General features: G+C 35.3%; 1 protein-coding gene across 2 annotated transcripts in view; it reads right to left on the bottom strand.

Annotated features, from left to right (window-relative positions):
* The window catches only part of LOC150105729 (proton channel OtopLc-like), a 94,251-nt gene extending 69,121 nt beyond the window's left edge, over positions 1-25,130 (bottom strand). Inside the window, exon 1 of one of the 2 annotated variants that reach the window (XM_090394325.1) lies at positions 25,034-25,130. In XM_090394325.1, the coding sequence (XP_090250451.1) occupies positions 25,034-25,035 (2 nt within the window). In that variant the 5' untranslated portion in view covers positions 25,036-25,130. Of the gene's footprint in view, positions 1-16,247; positions 16,379-25,033 lie in introns of those variants that run through there. The other variant, XM_090394324.1, reaches the window with a different exon arrangement.
* Between the last annotated feature and the right edge of the window lie 2,145 nt (positions 25,131-27,275).

Below are 27,275 nucleotides of genomic sequence, written 5' to 3'. Positions count from 1 at the left end.
ACAATTCTTTCTACCCATTTCAAGAAATGGGGAAGTGTTTAGTTCAGCAACAATTTACAAGAAAAAGTTCTTAAAGTCTAAGCACTCCACGGCGTTTTGTTGAGATATGTAAATCGTAGGCGATCGTCATGCCGATATTAATTTAGTTTACCACTCTGATGTAGACCAGGGTTATTTCATGTTCATGGGCACTTCTCACGCTGCATTTTTCTTTTATGATAAACCGAAAAAATATGTACATAGCTCACAATGAGCGGTGATGTTTAGCTCAGACTTCGAGATTTACTCATTACGTCATTTCATGCACAGGAGACTTAATATCATAACAAGACAGCAAATTAATGAAATTGCACTTCTACTGCATACCCATAACGATGTTACTGCTTACAAATGTTCACTCAAATTTAGTTAATAAAACGAATCTTGTTTTCGTATTGGTAGCATCGTTCAGAAAAATTTCTGAAAAGCTAGCATAGTGCGTGTCCTGACAATTCATCGTGGGAAAATTGATCGCTGGCAATTCATCGCGGGAAAATTCTTCGCGGATATATATGAAAAAAAAAAAGAAAGAAAGAAATATTTCCCATATGAAAAAAAATATGTCATTTAATATTTCGATTATATTTAGCTCTCTGAATTTTTTTTATTCCGTATAAAGTTATTAATATTCTTTCTTACTGCAGCTCTGTCGATGGAATTAGAATAGTTATTAGGAAGAATAAAATATTTAGAAATAGTTAAGGAGAAAGGCCACAATATTTAAGAATATTTATTCTTCTAACCGTTCACTATTTTTCTGTTCTGCGCATTTAGACACCCATCCTGTGTGATGTATTTTTTTTTATCTGAACTAATTCAGAAGATGAGGTGTTTCAGTTATTGAATACACGTGTATTTCGAAATAACCCCACTTTTCCTGCATACGAAAAATATGTTGTACGTTATTATCGTTTACAGAGCTAGTTTAAGAACATAGGTGCACTCTTGAGTAATTATATTAAAGAAAATGATAATAAAATTACGTAAATCCTATGATCATTATGTAAATCCCTCGATGAATCATAAAATACATGAAATACATAAAAAAACTATATATAACTAAATTTATCTTGCACTGCATTTACTTTTTTCATATATCGGTATCATCATTTCAATTTTCTAGCGAATATTTTCAGCTATGAATAGTTCGCGCGATGAATTCCCCCCCCCCCCCGATGAATTCCTCCCCCGATGAATTTACCCGCGATGTTTTTTCATCGCGATGAATTGTCCGTGAACCACATAGTGAAAGTACTTTTTTTTCTTTTTTTCATTTTTTTTTCTTTTTGCAAAATGACTCAAAAAGGAAGGGGGAATAAAGATTGTGCAAAACATCCATAATTACTAACTTAAAGAACATAAAATTTACGTATATGTGCTAAGGCATTTTGTATACTCATTTAAGCACTCATTACCCAAGGATTAGCTGACTGAAAACTCAGCTAATCCTTGGGTAATGAGTGCTTAAAGAAAGATTTCACGTTTTTTTTAAAGTTATAATTCCGTTTTATTGATAAGCCAATTTGAATTTTTTTAGACAAAATTATGTGCATAGTAAATATGCTAAAAATTGCTTTCTTTTTTGCTTTTTAAAGTCGGCTATACGTTCGGACGATCAGCAGAATAGAGTGCTGTACAGCCCTTGATTTTCTCCAGTCGCCTTTATTCTGCCATTGCCCCCTGGATTCGTCCTAGGCAATCGGATGACTGGCCCCCAGCAACTGCTTGCCAGTCTGCTGTAATAACTCCGCTGAGGTAGATCCTCGAAGATGATCAATCACAGCAGTTGCATGAAACCCGTATTAAGTGAATGAATAAAGTAGTTAATTACATGAATAACTATAAAAATATGTTGTGCTAATTAATGTGATTAAACAAAATATTATTGCACCGATTAACATTCATTTTCCGAAACGTGTTGCTCAAACAGTTGATAATTTCGGTATGGTTATAGTCTTTCTCGTTTTCCGAATCTATAGCGATTCCAACCAACAGACAGGGCTGGCCTTCTCTATAAAGGAACCCCGGTGCAAGAAACCTTTTAGGGCCCTAAAATATTTTTCAAAAGTAAAAATTAAAGGATTCGAAATAAACGCATTGTAAAACTTCTTACCTGCAAATGATTGGCACAGGAAAAAAAAAAAAAAAAAAAAAAAAAAAAAGCACATTCGAAATATAATACGTTTTCACAAATGTGTACCGACTGTGCCCACTCGATCGTGGGGCCCGGGTGCATTGCACCCACTGCACCCCCGAGAAGTCGTCCCTGCCAATAGACTGTGTGTCTGAATCCCACCATGGGCATGGGTGTCTGAGAACGTCTTGAGGTGCTAGATGAATTTCACTGCTGCCTGTGTATGAGAGAGAGACCCTTGCTTATTGGAGACTTGTGGTTTGAAGAAGTTCAATGTTTTTTGGTGTCTTGAGAGCAAGCTTTTCCGACTGTGTAAGTTTTAGTTGTGCTTTTATGTTGTAACGAAAGGTTTACAATGTTCGTTGTTAATCCCCTATTACATTATTACGAAGGAAGGGGAGTCGACACCATCATGTGCTCCTGCAATTGATCCAATTGAAAAAAAAAAAAAAAAAGGAAATGGAAATAGTTCAACATATTTTTGTACGAATGGATAGACCGACGGACAAGAACAATTCCTGACGTGCCTATGCATTTTATGAAACTCGCGAAAGAAAAATGTTATCTTTTCAACGACAAAATTAAGGGTTATGGGGATGTTTTTTTTTTTTTTTTCTTGCTACATGCTACCAGATCTAAGCATTTGGCCGCAGCGGAAAAATTAATATGGATTATTTTTTAATATGCGTTATACTCTTTTTTGTTATAAGGAGAGGGGTCACATTCCAAAGGAATATAACCCCCTCCTTTTTTACTTGGATTTTGGAACACGCTATTTAAAATCGTAAAGCACACTTGTAAAGTAAAATCTAAGACAAAAGTGATATAAAGAAGCAGTGAGATCGCTCTCTTGGAACTATAAATTTTTTGACCTATTTATAAATGTACTATATATAAGAATTGATTGTACTTGGCTGGAGTAAGTTCCAAAATCATAAGGGTTATTCTTCCTTTCTGATTTAAATCATTCCTGCTGTGGAGTATAATTTTTTGTGAAGTGACCGATACAAGTAATGAGAGAGAGAATGGAAATCCGAAGTTAATGTTTACATAAATCGGGGAGAACGAAAACTTCATATATTAAATTAGTGAAAGGCATTATGTCCTGAATATTTCGAATATTAGCAAGAAAATTGGTAGCTTATGTTGTATTTGAATTACTTCTGAAGCAACTAAGTCAATGGCAAGACAGCCAGAGAGTATTCCCTGGCTGGTTTGCCTGTTTTTAGTGGTTGGAAAAACCTATTACTTCTCTACTAGACTGGATAACTTGCTTTCAGCCAAAAAGTCCTTATAAAGGTTCTTCTCGCCTTCGACGGGATTCGAACCCAGTTTTTTTTCGATAGCAAAGGCATCGTCGATACCAACTGAGCGAAAAAACAGTAGCTTGGTACTCTGCGGTGAATGAAGAATAGATCGAATTATCTAGGGGAAGGGTTTCCCGTGTGAGGCTCAAAGTTGGTATGAGAAGATGATGAATTGTAAATGGATCCAATTATTCACGAAGTGCTAGCCTTTTGTAAACCACTGTACCCTACTTTATAAATATTGAACAAGCAAGTTTAATTTCTTGTTGAATCTATTTGTCAATTATTAACAACTGCATTAACAATCTATTTGTCAATTATTCACATTTAGATAAAATGTTATAAAACAATAAGATAAAAAAATATAGAACCGAATTCAAGTTCCACACTGAACTGTCTGAATAGCGATCATCGGAGAACTCATAGGCATTGGTATGTGGTTATACTTCCTTATATATAAAAAAAAACATAACTATAATATGATTACACATTTTCATCATATTATGTATTTTTTTTTCTCGCCTTCCATGAGAGAAATGGACCTTTAAGGAAAAACTTTGAGCCTTTCCTCCGTCCTTTATAAAATAATTCTCATATTCTTTATGCCATGTGTCATTTGCTTTCCTTATACCGGCACGAATAAAACGGATTTCCTTTCTCAGTTTTCTTCTCATTTTTAATATAAGTTTACTTTCGTGATTTATATTTTTATATTTACGATTGCGTTCTAATTTTTCTCATTGCTTTGTTATTTTTAATGTAGCATTCTCGGTCTTTATATTTCGGATTTGTTAATTTGTAGATGGTGCCTCTCTTTGAAAGAAAGAAAAAAAAAACACGACATTTATTTTTGCAAACTGGATAGTATTATATCTCACTATTACTTTTGACCCACAGAAGTGTCCCTAGATCATGTAAAATTCCATATTAACAAGTATCATCGCTTTATTGAGGTAAGTTCAATGCGTGGTAAACTTTATTTATTTATTTTTTCAATTCCCGTAGTTAAGTGATTTGAACTATAGGGAACTTTGATTCTTTTACCTTAACTAATTGCTGAAAAGAGTGAATTTCAAAATTTGAAGTTATTATTATTATTATTGTGTGACACTTCCAAAGAGTTCAAGGACTTATCGCGGATTTATTTGTGCAATTTATTGGATTTATGCAATCATTATTAATATGTCTAGTTATTACTGGCGAAAATGCTGAAAAGTAAGTCCTCGCCACAGGAATTTTCTACGTAGACATCCAGAAACACGTAAAGATGTAAATTATCTGATATGGTGGTAATATTGTCACCGTATCATATTATGTATGAATGATTTTATAGCTTTTTTCAAATTTATTTTTATTTTTTAAAACATCGACATTTTCTGTTGTTTTTCATGATTTACCATATGCCCTCTGGAATTCTCCTAAACTGGAATTAATATACCTCAGTTGATTGTAACCGAAGCAAGATGAATTAAGGGTTTGACACCAGCTTACGAAATACAATCCATTACTATCGATGCAAGGCCAGCCTGTCTGTTGCGTTCAAATACAGACGCCCTTCAGAATACAATGACGTCACGCGGAGAGCGCAAGTAGAGAGAAACTGATATATAAAACCTAAGCATAAAATAAAGAATTCAAAATAATAAGGTGGGTGGGAAATGTAAAAAATCGTTGCACTCCTATTTATGTCAATGAATAATGAGACAATACCGGCGATCTAGTTAGTAAAAGGATCTTTTGCTGTCACTGGTATGATTTCAACTTTTTGGGTTCTTTAGTTATTACAAGTGATTAATTTTAATAATTAAAAACATCAGATCATTTTCAAGTGTTCTAACACTCTAACCTACTTACTAATGAAATTGAGATCAAGGTTTTGAGGTTAAGGTATATGCAAATCGAATACTTCATTACAGCGTTATTCTTCCCAAGATTAGGTAACCAACAATTAAAAAATTGAGAAATTGTTGATTTTTGATTTTAATACCAATAGGGTATAATTTTTAGAACGATGCACGCACAAAACAGATTGCTTCAAATGGGCAGATGGCAGTGAATGAAATATCATTAATACCACCCGAAATCCTTTAAAGCATTTGTGTTCCTACTTTCATACAAATTAGCGACATATGTCGTAATTAGTAGCCATCGTGCTTCTTTTTTTTACGATATATCCTTCTACAGTAGCACTCCTACCGGATGAGTGCTACAGAATATTAGGTGCATCCAACCATTTCACCGGATGATCACGCCTACATCCGAACTGATTCTATTCGAAATTAGGCAACAGCGCAAATAGAAATTGTAAAAGGAATGCTTCACAACCGAGCCCACGGAATAAAAGAATTGCAGTGACCTCTAACCAGTTAGATACTATATTTTTATTGAAGAATGTATCCCACCACGACCGCCACCTAGTAGAACTCTTCGAACTAAGGCTAAAAACACTTCGGACTTTCTGTTATGAGGTACAGTTTTTTTTTTTTTTTTTTTTTTTATGCGGAAATTGATACCACCAGGATCCTAGCTGGCAAATATAGCAATATTTTAAACATAAACAATCAATAGTTAGAACAAAGGCAATTTTTTTTTATCTTTGTTCTATTTTTTAAAGACTGTTTTGTAACTTTTGGATGTGCATTTTTATTTTTGATAACCGTTTGGTCTCGGAATGTTTCTTTTCTTTCTATAGATAATTTGAATGGATTGGTTATAAAATGCACACACAATTAACTTTCATCGTATTTTCACCACGGGATAATTTTTAGCATGCATTACTACAATTTCATTGCTTGGTTAGATTTATAGTCGAAGTATTTAAAGCTGTGAATCCAGTGTTACATGTCCGATGTGTCTAATACTTGCGTGTTCTTGTGGGCTGTTTAGCGGTTTTGTGAAAATGAAATAATCCTGCCACCTCCTTACGAGCTCGACTACCTTGCATTATGTACCTAGCATTTTATATCTGTAGAACACACAGTTCTACAGACATAAAAATACTTACTCCTAGAGGAATGGCAAGAAGGATGCATTAAATTGCCTAAAACCCCTAATTAGGGGACAACATTTTCTGGACGAAATGGATGGATGGAAAAGTTCCTAAGAAGTAACTCGTAATTTCTTCGTTCAAGTCGAGGCACCATTTGTGGCCACTGCTTTGAATACTCTCCAATGCGAAGTACTTACTTGAGTGTCCATACTTAGGTAATGGATTGTTTTATTTCTGGCATGAAACCGCCACCTTGTTTATTTTAGGCCTGAGTAAGTTCATATTTGATAGAGAACAGGATTCCGGTTGCTGCAACTTATAGCTTATCCTTGACATTAATGTTCTGTAAGTTTTTAATCGTTCGTGCAAGTGAGTGTGAAAAAATATGCAGTTGGTAGCAAGAAAATTATTTCTATTTTAATTTTGTATGAGAGGGGGGGGGGAATTCTGTAATTAATGTTTGCCGAAGTGGCCATTGTATCTTTTAATAATGACTTTCTCGTGTATGGTTATCTCATTCACAAACAGTGTTTCGTGTAAACTAAGGAAGTTACTTTCAAGTAACTTTCAAGTAAGCGAAAGTTACTTTCAAGTCTCCGCTAATATGTTATTAATATTTATAATATATCGGCTATGTTTCGCAAAATGGATAAGTCGTACGATGTTTTCCTAAGGCATATTCACGTTATTAGAACGAAGGGAGTTTTGTTTTATATTTCAATTACGGAGCAAAATCTTTCAAACTTAGTTACTAGGAATTGATAAATAGGCGCTGTTCATTTAGATCAGTTTGTTGACCAAAAGTTTCCATGAGACACAGAGAAATGTTCAATAATAATGAGAGAGACAAAAATTATAGAAATCTCCTCTTACGCAACTCAGTCGGTAACTACGATGGCCTTTGGCTGGATAGACATGCTTTGAATCTGTCGAATATGCTCAGAACCGTTATATGAGCTTTTCAACTTAAGATGAGTTAGCCGGTCTCATAAGAAGAGTTTTTTTCCCCTCCCGGAAACTCAGTTTTTCATTCCATAAGGCAAAGAAACCTGTAGGAAAAGACATGCAATTAACAGACATAAGACACGGGCTGAATCCATTTTCTTATTTGCTTAGGCAAGACAATATTTCTAAACAACCCAACGCCGAGAAGAATTGTATTGATCATCCTCTCTCACAGCAGCGCCTATGCATGGATTTAGTCATTTTCATGAGGGATAGGGGGGGGGGGCTAGTCCTTTCACACATTTCAGTCGATTCGTACAGGAGATTCTTTGAGAACATTTCATGGAAGCCAGAGTGATCAGTCGTGCTTTTCCCAATGTATGGCCACCTCGTTCACCTGATTTGACCCCTGTGACTCTCGCTCTGGAGATTTCTCAAAAACAGTTTATCGGGATCATGCTGATAACTTGCAGCGCTGAGAGACAGCATAATGCAGCATGTGCGTAACATCAGTCCCTACCAACTGCGTTCTGTTCGTTGAACACACTGTGCAAAGGATGCAGTTTGTGGCATACTAGGAAGAGCAGCACATTGAACAGTACAGCCCATGAATGCATGATGGAAGTGAATAAAAATTTATTATTTATGGTTGTGTCGCTTTTCTCCTTCTTACACACAGAAAATTGACTAAACTACATTCGGTATATCATACAACAGTCCTGGTGGTGAATTTTAGAACTACTTTTTTTAGCATTTGAATCACTGAGTATATACATCACTGTGTGTGTGGTTGTGTGTGTGTGTGTGTGTGTGTGTGTGTGTGTGTGTAGAAAGTATTTTACCTTGGGTATATTAAATGTTAAAGATACCAAGCTATTTTAAACCTGGTTTTACTCCATTTCCCAAGTAAGCAAACAGACAAACAAGTCAAGTTTGCTTACTTGGGAAATGGAGTAAAACCAGGTTTAAAATAGCTTGGTATCTTTAATATATATATATATATATATATATATATATTAGGGTTACCAAGTAATTTTATAAACTTGTTTATTTTACTCCTAATCCCAAGTAAGCAAACAGTTAAGTTTGCGCCTGAAACCACCTTTACAATGAGTTTCCCTGGTGTTGCACCACCTTTAGACTTGAACTACGTTCAAGCGCAAACTTAACTGTTTGCTTACTTCGGATTAGGAGTAAAATAACCAAGTTTATAAAATTATTTGGTAACCCTAATATACATTACTCCCAAGGTAAAAAATCTTATTTATATATATATATATATATATATATATATATATATATATATATATATATATATATATATATATTTACATATATATACATATACATATATATATACATATACATATATATATACAGGGTGTTCGGGATAAATTTGACAGTTTCGTAAAGAAAAAGAAAATCTTCTTTGCATCTATTAAATTTAATGAATTGACAAAAAAACATTACAGGCAGAGTTAATTACAATACTATCAACAAGATTTACTCAAAATAACCACCATTAGCATCGATCACAGCTTCAATTCTGCTTCGGAACCTCGAACAAGCTGATGCTACAGTCTCCCTGGGAAGGGCCGCAAAAACTGTTTTAATTTTATCCATTAACTGGGCTTTTGTATTACTGGAAGTGCGATTGGTGTCTTTTTCAACTGCGCCCCATACAAAATAATCCATGGGGTTAAGGTCTGGGGAGTTTGGAGGCCAAACATTTGGACTGGTGAAGTCGTAGAAATTTTCAGACAACCATTTTTGACTTTTCCCAGAGGTGTGGCAAGGGGCCGAATCCTGCTGCCATACATACGGCCTACCATTGGCTACCCTTGTTATCCAGGGCTTGACTACAGTTAGCAACTCCACGAACAAAGCCCGAATTCCAATGCCAGGGTTCTTCAACACCTGTTCCTGCAGATTTGCGAGGAATTCTGCTGTACGAACGCAATCAGATCGTCTGCTAGGGATCTTTCTTCTTGCTACATCCTCGTAGTCACCATTGCAAGTCTCTAGTTCATGCCTGATTGTTTTTACTGTATTCAGGGAGCATTGGGCAGCAGTCGTAATATCCTTATTTTGATGGCGGGCACGAATCATCATGGTACAAGTTATTCTCTTCCATGATTCAGGTGGGTTCCAGCTATCCATCCTTTCTGACATCTTGTATGTGAATGAAGAAGGGTCCAAACTTTTAAATGAAGAGAAGTGTGTGTTAATACATGTAACTTACGGAAAAATATAATTAATTATAAATATGTCAAATTTATCCCGAACACCCTGTACATATATATATGTATATATATATGTATATATATACATATACATATATATATATATACATATACATATTTACATATGCATACATATATATATATTTACATATACATATATATACACACACACACACACACACACACACACACACACACACACACACTCAGTCACCCAACGTCACTCAATATATATATATATATATATACACACACATATATATATTTACATATACATATATATATATATATATATATATATATACATATATACACACACACACACACACATATACACACACTCAGTCACCCAACGTCACTCAATATATATATATATATATATATACACACACACACATATATATATTTACATATATATACATACATATATATATTTACATATACATATATTTACATATATATATATATATATATATATATATATATATATATATATATATATATATATATATATATATATATATATATATATATATATATATATATATATATATATATGTGTGTGTGTGTGTGTGTGTGTAAGTTTTTTTTTTTTTAAATAACTACGTTTATAAAATTACTTGGTAACCCTAATTTCATCATGGGAGTGGTATACCCAAAACCTCCCTCAATGGGAAAGGCCTTCTTCATCCCTGTAGTGGGTCGAAAAATAGCAGTTCATCATCGCCATCATATATATATATATATATATATACATACAGGGTGTTCGGGATAAATTTGACAGTTTCGTAAGGAAAAAGAAAATCATCTTTGTATCTATTAAATTTAATGAATTGACAAAAAAACATTACAGGCAGAGTTAATTACAATACTATCAACAAGATTTACTCAAAATAACCACCATTAGCATCGATCACAGCTTCAATTCTGCTTCGGAACCTCGAACAAGCTGATGCTACAGTCTCCCTGGGAAGGGCCGCAAAAACTGTTTTAATTTTATCCATTAACTGGGCTTTTGTATTACTGGAAGTGCGATTGGTGTCTTTTTCAACTGCGCCCCATACAAAATAATCCATGGGGTTAAGGTCTGGGGAGTTTGGAGGCCAAACATTTGGACTGGTGAAGTCGTAGAAATTTTCAGACAACCATTTTTGACTTTTCCCAGAGGTGTGGCAAGGGGCCGAATCCTGCTGCCATACATACGGCCTACCATTGGCTACCCTTGTTATCCAGGGCTTGACTACAGTTAGCAACTCCACGAACAAAGCCCGAATTCCAATGCCAGGGTTCTTCAACACCTGTTCCTGCAGATTTGCGAGGAATTCTGCTGTACGAACGCAATCAGATCGTCTGCTAGGGATCTTTCTTCTTGCTACATCCTCGTAGTCACCATTGCAAGTCTCTAGTTCATGCCTGATTGTTTTTACTGTATTCAGGGAGCATTGGGCAGCAGTCGTAATATCCTTATTTTGATGGCGGGCACGAATCATCATGATACAAGTTATTCTCTTCCATGATTCAGGTGGGTTCCAGCTATCCATCCTTTCTGACATCTTGTATGTGAATGAAGAAGGGTCCAAACTTTTAAATGAAGAGAAGTGTGTGTTAATACATGTAACTTACGGAAAAATATAATTAATTATAAATATGTCAAATTTATCCCGAACACCCTGTATATATATATATATATATATATATAGGGTGATCAAAATTAAAATATCATTGTTTAAAGCCTTGTGGAGTGGAGTGGAGCGTCACTCAGTGATCCAAATGCTAAAAATGTAGTTCTGAAATTCACCACCAGGACTGTTGTATGATATACCGAATGTAATTTAGTCACTTTTCTGTGTAAGAAGGAGGAAAGCGACTCAAGCATAAATAATCACAAGGATCAAATCAGATGGCCATGCATTGGGAAAGACACGGCTGATCACTCTGGCTTCCATGAAATGTTCTGAAAAAACCTCCTGTACGGATCGACTGATATGTGAAAGGACCCCCCCCCCCCCCCATCCTGCATGAAAATGACTAAATCCATGCATAGGCGCTGCTGTAGCTGTGGCACAACAAAACTATTTATCATATCGCGATACCTTTCGGGAAGTAACTGCCCGACTGGCGAATGTCCTCAAAGAAGAATGGCCCAATGTTAAGGGAAACTGTAAAACTGCACCAGACAATAACTTTCGGTGAATGCAAAAGAATTTGTTGGATTGCATGCGAGTTTTGCGTAGGCCATATCCAACAATTGTGGGTATGCACAGCTCCGTTCAGGTGAAAGCGAGTATCATCTCCCCACAGAATCATCCACGGCTACAGCGTCCAACTCCACTCAAACAAAGAATGTTAAAGTGAATGTCAGTCGACTTCAAAATTCGGTGGGTGCAACTCCTATGTCACGGTTATTTTAATTGGATAGAAATGTAAAATCTTCCATAGAATTTTCGAGACAGTTGTATAAGGCACATCCATCTGGCTATACCACAACGGCAGTAGACAGATGGGTGTGCCTGTCTATGCCACAACGGCAATAGCAACTTCATTCACTTGTTGTAAACTGATTAGTTTGCGATCTCTGCCAGGTCTAACTCCCAAGGATACCGTTTCTTCAAAACGACTAATCATTTGTCGCAGAATGGCATTTATTCAGGCGACAAAATTTGCGGAGTGCAGCAACAGCATTGCATTTGTTTAGGTAGTATAGCTTCAAGTACAAAGCACGGTTGGTACAAGATTAGTGCCATCACTATGGACGGTATTAACAACCAGAATGAAGGGGAAGATCCCGTGTCCATCTTTTTAAACCCTCCTTGCGCCTACAAATTTGTGATATGCAAATTCCATGCATTTTGGTGCTTATAACGTCCCTGTTGGTGAATTTTGGAACTTTTTTTCCTCAGATATCGCTTCTGCATGACGCATAATGCATTCCTTCAAAGTTTCGCAGCATTTGGATCACTGGATGGCGCTCCACAAATCCTTAAACAAGAATATTTTAATTTCGATCACTCTTTCCCTCATTAGAAGATTTCAGACTTAGAATGTAGAATACGCAATCTTCGGATTGAGTTTCTGGCAAATTAGATCACCCAGATCTGATGGATATTAACTCTGCCGCTCAACAAAGGCGTTAAATGATGTTGAGGTTGGTCGTTACCCTAGATGGACTAATGTTTCCTGATGAGAGTGTGAAATAATTATATCTTACATCACATTCAATACTTATCATCTGAATTCTACATTTCCTGGGGCTTCATACCATCAATAAACAAAATCTGTTTTAATCCTACGGTTTTTAGTCTTAAAAATCTCTGAGATTTGAACAGGCTAATAATTACACCAGCTCCGACTTTGCAAGTAATACTTGCAAAGTCGGAGCTGGAAAATTTAACAGAAATCACATTAAATGTGATTTCTGTTAAATTAACTGTGAATGGCATTTTTCTCAGTTGGAAGGTCTCAGATTGTACAGTGTACTGTATATGAGGTACTCATATATTGTAGTGTTCCATTAACTTATAGCTAAACTAAATTTTAAGAGCAGAGAGGTTAACATTTCCTCCTTGAAATTTAATAGTGAAGTCTCTATACACATAACATGAATTGTTCGGGATTGAAACACAAAATTGTAAAATGATAGAATATGCATGAACTTCTCCCCTCGAAAAATTACAGATTAATAGAAAATAATAATAAAAAAACACGAGTGATAACATGCACGAGGTATCCAAAGAGTAATCAAATTGAAGAAGTATTAACAAGAACATACAGCTAATGGTAAGAAGCATAAGTAGAGCGGGAACACACAGTAGGCCTATTCCTTTATCAGTGAGGAGTCAAGACTGCCAGAGAACCTTTCAGTACGTCCGAATTTCCGTTTTTTTGAAAATCAGTTTGAAATTAAGTTTTTCTCTACAAGGTATACCCATCTTAACAAAACATCTTTTGATTGTTTTTGTAGGATATCAATATTTATGTCATTTTTTCCGTCACTCAATTGTCTTGTTTTTTATTACCAAACATGATGAAACAATCATTTAAGATTTTCATAAAATACAAGCACGTTTTATTTTCTCAAGAAAGGTAAAAAGGATTTTGAGAATATTAAACGAAGTTCAAGTGGATATCAATTGCTGAAAAAACGCGAGCACATATATACACACACAATTGAAAATATTCGAAAACAGAGATAAAAATGTATAAGAAAAGTTATTTATCGATTTCGATAACGCCCCAAAAATGGGAGTGGGGAGAGTAATGCTACTTAAATTTCACGGTCGTGAAAGACTAGAAATAAAACTTTTTTTTGGAATCTCCGCTGATTATTTACACTCCATCTTCAGAAAGCAAGTGTTCCTCTTCCCCTCAATAAATAAATAAAATTAAAAATCCTGCATACGTCAGTAAAGATTGCACATTTTCTTACTTTGTCTATTGATGACATCATACAATGCATGACTTTAAGTATGAGTAAGTGAGTGTCTTGGTTTCAGGAATTGAACATCTAGCAATGCTAGTCATCGGAGGATATAATAAAAAATATTGTTTTGTAAAGATCGTGCCATTCATAAACAGCGGTGTTAGACAAATTATGTTTTTATTTTCGTAATCCGAAAGAAATAAAACATATCGATAACCTTATCCGTTTACCTTAACCCAACCAGTCTGGACGTGGTGCCGGAATTTTCAAAAGTTTGTATCTGAGAATGTCACAATGCTGAGTTTTACAGTATGGTAATCGTGACCATTCTCTCTCTTGAAATATGCATCGGATAAATAAATATTTTCAAATGAATATTGGAGAAATATTATACTGTTGAACTCGAAAAAATTCTTACCGATGTCACTAATAAAAGAAAAAATGTGGCTTTCCCTTGCATTTAAAAACCCGTTCGAGATTCAAATCATAAATTACCCCCCCAACTCATTTTCAAGAATGCGCCTCAGATAAATTACGCAAAACAGAATCTTATCCTTCATTATTAGTTATCCGATAATAGAATGATTTGGGACCTTTACTATCTAGAACAAATCCAGTGTCAGATTTATAAAACTCTTGAAATTGAGGTGAAAGTTAATCAATTTTTAAAATATTTAATCCGATTGAATTTCAAGACTGCGGGGAGGGGGGGGGAGAATTAGCTTCTAGGAGCGATATCTCACTCCCCAAAAAGGCCCCATTTCCATCAGTCAACCTGGTCCTGGTCTGGGTGTGGCATAAGTAGTTTTACCCAGAACAATTATTAGTGGATTTTTTATACTTAGCTGCACTGGTTTGGTGACATTGCATTATATTCCCTTCAGTGATTCAAAAATACAACCGCCATTCGATATCATCTCCAATACTTTGAACGGTAGTATAATAGTTAATAAGTATTATTCGTTACCAAGCAATTTCATTTTTTCGCAACAAAGTGACTTATGCTGCTCCTTATATATCCATATTATTACATATTATCAGTTATACTCTCTCTCTCTCTCTCTCTCTCTCTCTCTCTCTCTCATACACACAAACTTCAACTATCCGATGTTTTTAGTTCTAGATAAAGATGCAAAATCTATACCTTCAGGATAATGATCTTTTTAAAATCAAAATATTGTTTTAGGATGAGGTGGGTTACGGAATCTCAATAATTTAATCATAAACCTTTGTTATTTTTATTAAAATATAATTTTCTTTTCCTCTCCCCTAAACACAGAGCCTAACCTGTCTAATTGTTTCTAATTAATAAAATAAAAATGATAATAAAATCACCCAAACTGCTCCGAATATTGATAAAAATAAAAGACTTGCAGCTCTATTATGAAATAACCAAGTTTTCTAGACTTAACAAATATCAAAGTAAAAACGTAATTTTTTTTTTAAAAAGTAGTAAATCTGTGAAGCCCTATTTATCAAAAAATGTTTCCTTTAATCTATTTCAAACACACACACACACACACACACACACACACACACACACACACTGATTATTAAATCAGTGTGTGTGTGTGTGTGTGTGTGTATTTGAATCGCAGTACATTACATTTATTGTCTACTGATGGATATGTATTACTTAGATTTTTTTGGCCTTTGGACACTTTCTGGTAACACATGCCCTTTTATGATCAGCACTTGAAGTCAAAGTTAAGTTGCGAATGTCTGTCGTATAAATCTGCAAAATTATAAAAGCAGTTTGCAAAGATTATCCTATGTTATTCTTTTAGTACAGGTACAAGTGGCAATGTCGCAGGGCAAAAGAGTAGGTGATACATGCTTTTGCTTCCGAGTAGCTGTATCGGCCGGTAGTATTGTGTTATTTGAATATGCATAGATCTGTTCACTATTTTTGCCAAATAATTCCCAGTCACGTGGAAGTTACCTCATTAATTAAATACTGAGACAAAAATGTAGTTAATAATTATTTTTAGGATAAAAATTTATTTGCAACAAGCAAAATGAAATTGCTATGCAAAGTAACAAGCTATTCCATACTAATTCTCTAGTTCGTGTTTTTCAGATATAAAAAGTTCAAAAAATATATTTCCTTAATATTGGTGCTTATTTATAAATCTAACAGTGACAATAGAGAAGCAAAAGCATACCCTACCTCGGTTTCCATCTGCTGTCAAAATTTCTAACGTTTCTTTCGCACGTGCCGTCTTCTAATGATGCTCCAACGTCACCCATGGTGAACAAAAGGAACAGTAGTAGCAGATACAAACAGCGAATGTAGGTAGCTTTCCGCTGTGTGCCGTTGTCTGGTGGGCCGAACACAAAAACCAGCTCTCACCAAAGACTGGATCTAAAGTCCACGCCAGTGTGGCTATACTCATTCGTGTGTGCCCTCATTTTAAAACTTTGTCGGTCACTCCAACAACAGCTGAGACTTCATATTTCCCGTGGGTGGCTGGACGATGTCTCCAAGCTGCTCTTACAATCCGATCTTCAAGAGCAACATGAGTAGGGAGCGTATATGTGTGTGTTGTTAACCGGCCTCTTGGAGTGTGCTGCCCCCTGCTTGGTCAAGTTGGTCACGAGTTTGTGTGAAGGTCGCCAACGACGCTCACGGCACACACCTCACGAGAGCATTAACTGTGAACCGCAAGTGTGGAGTGGGTTAGCGTCTGGCACTAGATTAATATGAATAGGCTAAGCGAACCTTAGCTTCTTTCTTCGATATCAACAGCGTGGAAAATTTCTTAAACCTCGTTCTTGACCATGAATAGCTTAAATATTCAATTAAATACGGCCTTGTTCAGGAATATTTCAGTGTCAGGTTACTGTTCAATAGAATTGTATGAAGAGGAATTTGAATCTTTGGAGAAATAACGAGAACCTTGTCAGCTATTTTCACAAATTTGAATGTTCAGAATAATATTTTTACTATATTTTTTTACTTAGGAATGATCTTACTTTTGGAACAGGAGGGGATATTTCGCTTAAGGAATATTTTCCCTTTGCGTGATTCGTGCTGAGGCAAACGGTATTACATATTGTAGGTCATGTTTGTTTTTCTCGCCTTTCAGATAGTTCTAAATGTCTGTTCTCGAATGTTTATAACACCTTCACCCTCAGCGAGCCAGTCTGAATATCTGAAATTGTCTCTCCATATCAGGAAGAATCGGCATTATACTTATATTTTTTTTTACAAAGAAAATCTAGTTGATGGTTTGGTTTAATTTTTATACTCCCTAAGCTTACGAATTGGCCAAATTCAGTAAAATTCCAAGGGCATGATTAATATTATGTTGAGAAAAATATACCATTTAAGGAGTACTTCATAAATTTTAGAGTTGTGTTTCCTGTTTCGTAGAATCTATTCGTTATTTGGTCAAGCTGTGTAAACGACTTCGTCAGAGATGGCTGGATTGTACCTGTACAAGGTTTACACAGTTCCGTGTTGGGAGCTATTGGCAACTGACCCGTTTTCCATGCACTGACCTGAGTTTTAATTGTCTGGTGTGACGCCATTTATAAAGCGACAAAGAACAAGTAATTTACGCAGTGTTTTATTTATTTATTTTTTCACAGAATCGAAAAAACGAAAATTTACATTAAAATAAAATATTACTTTTAATGTTAATAAAGAATGTGTGAAAGCAGGCAGGCGGAAGTTTTGTTAACTTGATGTGAGTAAACTTAAAATTATTATTCTTAATCTGTTATATCGTGGCATTAAATGCTCGCATGTATTAAATTGGATTTCTGGGGAAAATTAATAGTTGCGTTTAATAGCATTCTGCTTTTGAACATATAACGTGATGGACGATTAATATGAACGCTTGTTTATGATCGTCTACGGGAAATTTTTTGAAGTAGGTCAAACTCCTTAGTGGGAATAAGATTCTTGGAAGAAGAGATAAGCCTAAGTTTGGTATGTATGAGTTTGTATAAACTTTAATTAGATATACCTTCACAAAATCGTTACCATTGTTATGCCACTGACATTAACTCTCGGAGAAAAATTTTATTTACAGATGAATGAAGTCGATCTATTAATTTTGTCTGCTATCCATTTTTAAATCAAGCCTAGAAGTAAAGTCTATCTTCTAAAGAACTGGGAATCATGTACTTAGCTTATCACGTACTTTATGCCCATGCTTAGTGATAACGAAACTGAATGACATTTTGGATATGTACAGTCTTATAGAAAAGCCAATACTAAATGTAAATCTTTACTAAATTTTCAATACTCTCTATAGAAAAGAAATACGATATTATAGAAAATGGGTCAGTTCAAAGAAATGAAATTGAAAACAAAAATCGTAAGTTGGCAGCTGCCCGTTTTAACTATTACTTTGAGGAAGGTACATGCTACAAAGCATTAACTAAAATATACTACTCTTCTTATATTTACAACAAGGACTATGTTAGACACAATCTATCTAGTAAAAACCAGATAATAAAATTCATACCTCACTTCGATTTTTTTTGATAGCGTACATCTCTATTTCAAAAGATAATATGAAACACTAATTAGTCGCTACACTCTCAAGCATACTGACAAACTCTCAATTACGATCTAAATGTGCTGGCAGAATTCTTTGATTAACTTCAGCGATAAGTAAATAAAGGTTTTCTCAGTAGGTTTTCGTAAGTAATCAACCGGATGCTATGTTTTGTAAACTCGCATTATTTTGGATGTTAAATACTGTAATTTTCCCCTGTATCATAAATATCAGAAAATTATACTACTTCTATGGATGAAGAAGTTTTAGGTGACTAATTCCACTATTCTCCTGATACATACACCAGAAGTAATGTGATGCAGCCAGTTTGAGTTTCAGATTTCGCTGTACAACCACATCAGCTTCAGTTGCTTTTGATGATCCTTTAGCCTGGTTATAGTTAATCTCTAAGTCCCACATCATTTCAATTTTTTAGAGAGGCTTTCTGCTTGGAAATACAGGGACCTAAGTTAAATTCAGTATCTTTTAATTTAGTATGCAAATCCGATACAAGTAAGAAAATATTGCGAAGCATCAATCAGAATATAGAAATCGAATAGAATTCTTAAGAGATGCTCTTGATCGCATTGTACAATAACCATTCCTAATAAAATCCCCAAGTCCCTCTCAAAAGCGATATCGATTATACTGCATTAAACAGACCAGTGAATATACTCAACTGATATATTATTATTATTATTATTATTATTATTACACGACACCTCCAAGGACTCATCTCGCAAGGGTACTCTACTTTACTCCGCTACACGCATCTCACCGTCTTCCCTGCTATTCAATTCTCCATCTACACACACACACTTTGACACTACTACTATCACCCCCACCATCAACGCCATCTACCGCCTATCACCACTAACAACAGTGTTTTTTCTGTCTGTAGATTGCATGTGTTCGCATGGCCGATTTGCTTATACACGGGATGAAAAACCCGAGTTTCCGGAACCCTGCTACCGCCGTATGGGATCGGCTAACACAGATAGAACCCACTCATCTCATGATTCAACGCAATTGTTGACAATTTTCAGCTGCTAGAACGAGAACGTGGGCTGCATGCTTTGTCCTGTCTACTGTACTGTAACCATTCACAATATTAGAATATTAGTATTTTATTTTTTTCATCTAGAATAAATAGCACGACAGAACGCATTTGGATAACTTTATTATTATCAGTTACCACGGGAGCTTTTCGTTCTTAAAAATTCTATTGGTTGGGTGGTAAAAGCCCTACGATTTGACGATTAGAACTAAGTATTTTGTAATCTTGTAATCGTTAATTCTATATATCGTTTGCAATGTTTTGAAGAAATGTTTGTAAAAGGTGGGAGAGAAAACTGGATAATATGTATATTCCGTGGCACAGTCCTCTATAAAAAAAAAAATTAAAAAAAAAAGGTTTGGGGAGCTTAAGCACTTGCCTACATTAGATTTTTTTACATCGTTTTCTTCATTAACATTAAGTATATTATATGTTGTACATTAAGTATATAATGAAAAATGAGAAGAAGAAAAAAATATATGATGTGAAATGTGGCTGTTCAAAGACGTGGCCTTTGTAATTATTCTCTAGATACACATGGCTGACAGTTCGTATTATCCTAAAACAATGCGTCTACCCACTATGGCCTTTTTTTGCTGTTAACAAGTGAGACCGCATATTTGACATGCCTTGTGTAGAGGAACTATCTGCCCTCAATGGGTAATCACGTAAAGGTGAAAAGGTTAATTAGCAGTATCTAGTTATAAGAAGAAGAAAAACCATGGTTAAGTTACAATTGAAAAGGAGAAACCGTAGTAGACCGTGTAAGCAGTCTCATAGTCAATGACCTCTGCAGATACGTGTCTTTCCATTCATAATCTAATAATGGACAAATGCGTTTCTAGTTCAACTTCAAGATTATCAAAAGGTCTATCGGAACCGAACCGAACCGCTGGTATGCAGAATTGGTTCATTGCTGAATTTTGAATTTTGACCATTAGCAAATTAGAGTGATGACGAATAGTCCATGCATGTTTATCTTGAGCAATGAAAATCTCTCTCTCTCTTTCTATCATACATTCGCGCGCGCACGTTTTACGCACTGTTAATTGTCTGCACCAGAGTAGTTGTGGAAGATGAGCATTATATTGTTATAGTATTTTATTTTTAGTTGTAGGTCAGCAGATCGTAATATCGTAATATTGTTATCGCAAAGACATTTTATCTCAATGCATTTATCAGCAGGTAATCTTTTGAAGAATAAAAGATACGAATGACTGCGATGAACAGATAAAGTGTACTGTGAAGAAGGATTCTGCAATAAAACGACTCTTGACGAAGAAGCTCCGCTACATCTGACGTGAAAATGACTTGCAATAATTCGACTTTTCGATATATTCACCCATTCATGCTTAATTTTATAGTTTATCTGGTATTCATTTTTTTTTAAAAAATAAACACTTAAACTTATAAGGAAGATATCAAATTCCAAAAAAAGATAAAAATACAGAAACTTTTCTGTATTTCTTATCTGCAGGGACGATTGCAATTTTTGCAATCGTCCCTGCATTTTAAAAACATCAGTATCATTTTAAAATAATATCTACTGCAGTCTTAGAGGGCAAATTAAGACTTATTAAGATTGTGATCTTTGACACACCATCAATGATATAATAATAATAATAATAATAATACGGGCGTCAAGCTCAAAATAGCTGGTAGGCTTCCCAGATTTCCATTCACAATCTAGTAACGGGCTAATGTGTTTGGACAAATTAGCTGGTACGCTACATACTTTATCTTACATTTCACGCAGGCACACGTAACCTAAAGTATTTTGACATGTCTTTAGTTTTTTAATTTTAGTCTGTCATTGGGATTGTGGACACATCCAACTAAAAAAGAAATAAAATTTTAAGTTCAAAAATAGCAGAATTTTTTCTCTCCTAAAGTGAATTTTAAAATCATAATATTATTTATGCATAATATATTTTTGTCATTAAAATATAGCTGTCATAGGTGGTGCCACGGAACAGGCACGAGACTACGAAACTGAAGCGAAACTAGACGAGACGAAGCGTACGCAGTCTAGTTTCACAATGGCAGTTTTTCGTAGTTGTCTCTTTTACCTCTAAACGCGATGACTTGGGATGGAATTGTGTGCGCGTGAGTATAACGTATGCGCGTCTTTCACGGGTTACGTTTTAATGGCTAACATTACTGGTCCATGAAATAAGAGAAACCATTTCATTTAAAACAAAATATAAGCGGAACTTCAGTGTTAGATAATGAATCACCGAATTCATACGGAATAAATATATATATATATATACTGAAAAGAAACATTCGCGATTTCTCATTTCTATGATGATTTAATTCGAAGTTATAATTGTGTAATCACAATTCAAGGAAAACGTTTTTTTTTTTTTTTTGTGATTTCATATAACAGTCATTCATCTTACACTTGAGATTGTTGTGACGTCATACAGATGTGTTACTACCCAGAAGTCTGATGAATTGCTGATATCGAAGCTTATTGTATTGCTACTAATAAGAAAGTCAAATTGCATTACCGATTTAAGAACACTTTGGTGACTAATACTTAACTGAAATCATTATTAAGAAGTAATCCTTAGCTTATTAGGAACGATAATGCCATCCCATTTATATTTATGACATTCATCTTATCCGCATTACAAATAAGAAAAATTTGCTGATTTAATAGGAATATAAAACTTTGTATAATAACTAATCTAATCATATTTTCAGATTACTGCAGGATTAGGCATGCTCTTTGTTTCTCTCAACCTTCTCCTATCCTGTGTGTGTGTGTGTGTGTGTGTGTGTGTGTGTGTGTGTGTGTGTGTGCGCGCGCGCGCGCGCTCCTGCTTTGTTATAACTATTTTTAAATAATATCAACAGAGATATACAATTAGTGGATTTAAGAAATCCTTTAACGCCTTTTTTAATCCCCAAGTGAGGTGGGTGGGTGGGGGGGGACTACTTAGTCCGAACTGATACTAAGAATCGGTAGACAGTCAGGCTCCACCCGTAGTCGTCACCAATAGCTGAACACACAGCATATGGCGGCTGATGATTTTGAAGTCATCTTGGAGAAAGTATGGTAGGCAACTGCCAACCTGTCGTGATTCCAAACAACTCGTATTATTGTCGAAAGTTTTAGTATAAAGAACACATTTATTAGTTCTACACTTCTCTACTAGTGTCATATATACCATTTTATACACTTCATCTGAAGAGCTGAAATTATTGAGAGTTCTGTTATAATATCGATATTATACCTGAACTCTCAATGATTTCAACATAACCAATAACTATATAAATTGCAGAAGCTCAGCTTGTATTGTGCTCTAAAACAGTCTGAGTTCTATGGTCGATTTTTACTGGTTTTCAGGATTAAAATCCGATTAACCGGATTTTAACGAAAAAGTCGTATTTGCCTATCTCAAAACTCAAATATCTCAAGAACTGCTGCAAAAAAGACCTAGAAAAAATTTGTCTAGTCAATGACCGTAGTCACACGTGTAAACATATAATGGATTTTCTTTTTTAGTGTACTAACATTAGTGGAATCAGATATGTTGCCAGAAGATTACACAGGCAGATATTATTTCAAAATTGAATGTTTTCATTGAATACTTCACATGTACAATACTGCAAAGAAATAAGGCGACTACTGAAAATTATTATTTCATTATGTGGACAATTGAAATTTGTTATACTACTTAGCCAGTGACAATGGTTTATATATGCGGTGATCAAGTCCTACATCCACAGTCTATTTCCCCCCCCCCCCCTTCACTTTTGAAGTGCTTGTGCCAACTAGCAGGTTTGCTGTTTTGCCGGAATAACAAGTTTGATTTGAGCCGATCTCCTACTCAGAAGCATGGTAACCTGGGTTTGGTAAGGTCAGAACTATTAAACCAGTGTAGCTTTCACACTAATATACATTAAAGAAGTGTGAGAGCTATCACTGATTATCATTGTGAGAAGTTGAGAAGTCATTTATTACATTATGAATATTAAATTAAAACCTGCATGGAATTTTTTTTTTTCATTGATGTTTCCTGTTGTGAAATGAATGCCTTCCACTTACTTGTAGCCAGCAGTATAACTAAGTTTTAACACCGAAACAAAATCTCCCATCACTGGGCTGATCGCCAAGCGCGTACTGTTATTGCGAAATACGGTGTATGCATTATGTCGGCCGTCTTTGGTTACGAGACCGCTAACTAGACTAGATGCGAACAAAATGGATGCAAAATGGTCACACCCAGTAGCCACACGTTGCGAATCAATAAACTACAAAATCATCGGCCAAATGAATAGCAATATTTTAAATCGCAATGTGTAGGCTGCATTTACACTCGTTTGTATACATGTTTAAATTATACAAGCACGTAAAACACTAGCAGTCGCGTAAACACCAGCAGTGCCCTGACTGCTGGTGCTACGCGACAACAAAAAAGAATATTAGATCTGTATACTGAACTGAGGCAACTTTAAAATACGGTGGTTCTATTTTCTATGGAAACAAACACTCAGAAACTTCCCTTTACAAACGTTTGTTCGAGTGGATGTGATTAAAAATGGTAATCCTGTACTCACTCGCACTATTATACTTTGATCAAAGAATGGAACCTGTTTTCTGCATCTGCTGATTTAAAATTTTATATTTCTATTCGGAGAACATACGATTTACATAAATTTCGATACAGACTGAAGTAGTGTTCGCTTGGGTTTGTAATTAATTGCTGAAGACGGTCTTTAATAAGATCCAAAAAAGCGTCTCGGATTAGTGAAGGAATATCCGATCTCACTAAATTCATAGTTGTACTAATTACCATGCATGAAACTTTTTTTTTCCAACTCTTATGGTATTAAGCGAAGAGGAGACAAATCGTTTATGTTTTTTTTTTTTTCTTCCCTGATATCTGTTGAAACAACTCTGATATCATCAGCTAGCTCATGAACAGTTGATGATAAATGCTTCCTTTACAATAGTGCTTAAAATTTTAATAGTTCGTTATACAGTTTTAGTAGCCGAATACCAGCCATTGACATGAAAAACATCTGGGCGCGCCTGCCATAATAATAAAATGCAGATGTTGAAAGATTGCTTTACTCTGTCCTTAGAAACGTGTCGATGTTGCTTACAGCTACTGTCATTAAAATGCAGCTTAATTTGAACAATAGCATATGTATATACCACTTGGATAATCCGTTTTGTCTTTATACAAACTCTCGCTATTATATTAAAACTTCAAGCAAAACGCCGATGTCACTTAATTTTAAAATCCTATTGGTTTTTAATGTTGGTACAATCAAAAGTAACAGATTTTACCGTACTGTAGGTGCTATTCTCCATGAGCGTAAGTTAAAATATTCTTTAAAAAATAATTAAAACATTAAAAAAAAGTGACTTACATTTTCCAATCGTCTCAAATGACCGTTTCGGGACACGTGGTATAACATCCCACTCTGACCAAGACGCCTTCCTACAGACACACGTACACAGGAGTAGTCTTACCACAGCTGAAGCGCCAGCACAGCACGGACTCATTGGTGTTCGGTGAAGTTTGAGAAACACGAGATGCTATGCGCAGTGAAGAAATATGTACGAAAGGGGGAAAAAAAAAAGTAAATACTGAATGAAATGCAAGATCGCGTCCGCGATCTTCATTTCATGAGTTGTAATTCGCAGAGAAGCGATAATTGTGAATCTGTTTTCTTGCCCTACGAAATAAAGACTTGCTGTGTGGCTATTTCCAAGCAGAAATATTTTCTTCGTTCTAATCAGCCCAACGTGGTACTGAAAGCACTCATATAATATCAGTACTTAATATGTAATTATATCTGTGTAACACGTTCTGGAGCCTCCATAGCAAAGTCGACTTCGATGATGCCCTTTGGTTGGAAATATCTGAGTATTAATACCGTGTAAGTCGTGAACAGCCTTTATTTGGTCTTTTCATTAAAGTGAAATTGAGTTAGCCGGTCTCATACGGCGGTGGCAAAGTTTTTTTTTTTCTACCGGAAGATCGAGTATTTAATCCTGCAGAACAGAAGAACACGTGTAATATACAAACATAAGAGAACTACAGAAATAATAATTAACCATTCTGTTCCATCGGATCTGGTTTCGAAAGCTTGCATGGTAGTGTGTGATTCTACACATAAGCATAAAACATAACTGAACACGTTCTATGGACATAGAATGAAACCTGAATCTACAGTTCGAGATCAACATCTGCTCAGTTTGAAACAGGTTTCCGATTTTTCGTATATCCCTGAATCGAGTTTCCAGTATTCTAATCCTTAATTCAGATCCCGTCTAGACACGCTCAATAAATATCTTAGTCTTCCCTTCCTTAGATTAAGGAGCTAATTGAAGGAAGACTAGTTCTTTAATGCATTCAGACTACTTTTTGCTTGCTTACAATACGCTCTGATATTCTTGGCTGACTTACTGTAATGTTGCTCTCAGCCCATGTTGTGTGTGTTGGGGGGGGGGGGGGGGGGGGGGACTTGCTGTGCTTTCTTATGAAACCGGATAACTTTAAAAAAAATTTTTTTTTTTATTTTTTACCCAACCAAAGGGCGTATATTTGGTCATCTACCTGACTGAGCTACGGTGATGTCCATAGTAATAGGAAGGAATATTTATAAAAACACTTTTAACTAAAGTGAGGTAGCCAATAACATGCGAAGCCGCTGGACTTTTCCTCCCGGAATCCCAAGTTTTTATTTTTAGCAAATATTCAAACAGCCGCGCAGTGAACTCTTTTCAGGTATGTTATTTTATGGTATGTTATAAACATACCATAAAACAACGAATCAGACGTCCGGGATTCTTAAAATCAATTTTTAATATGGTGTATCATTACTAGGATGCGCCTCTCTCTCTCTCTCTCTCATATCGCCAATTCCCATCCCCCAGTGAGTGCCGTGATTTCGCCTCGAACGGTTATATTATCCATGGTTTTGTCTTAAACATTCATTGACGTGATGCACAATAATTAAAATTCGGAAGTTTCGTTGCATAGCTTTTTTCTTCTTTTCGATTTTGCCAATAAGTGCATTTTAACACATTGTATCTCATATATTCTTATTTCCCTTCAATAATATCAATAAACATTCTCTGTAAAAGTAGGTGGTCGTTTTCACATGTAAGCACTGACTGATGAGAATATTTCACTTCTGTATCATTTCTTAGCAAATATTTGTTTACGTGACTATGCTGGAAATAATTTAAAAAGTATTAAAACATTATAGTGAGTAATAGATTTCATAAGATATTGATGCGCTTAAAATGAACTAAAGAATTTAAGTTTCTGATAAGAAATATTACTATCTGTATTTTAAAAATATGTCTATATTATCCAGTTTCATAAAGCTGCCATATATTGAGACTCATTTGTGTCTCTAATCTACAAACTCATTCGATAATTATGTCCTTTGAATGCGAAGTCAATCTTTTCAAAACACACACACACACACACACACACACACACACACACACACACACACACACACACACACACACACACACACACACACACACACACAGCACTAATCTGGGATCAGTTATGATATCCTTCGTTGAGTTTCTTCAGCAACTCTTCCCACCTCGTGCTCGCGTAGTCTGAATTACGACAGAGTAGCAATC

Source organism: Typopeltis vanoorti, chromosome 6, assembly GCF_054136105.1.
Source record: "Typopeltis vanoorti isolate ZY-2024b chromosome 6, IOZ_Tvanoo_1.0, whole genome shotgun sequence".
Taxonomy (NCBI): Eukaryota; Metazoa; Arthropoda; class Arachnida; order Uropygi; family Thelyphonidae; genus Typopeltis; species Typopeltis vanoorti.
This window is presented reverse-complemented; position numbering and strand designations above follow the sequence as displayed.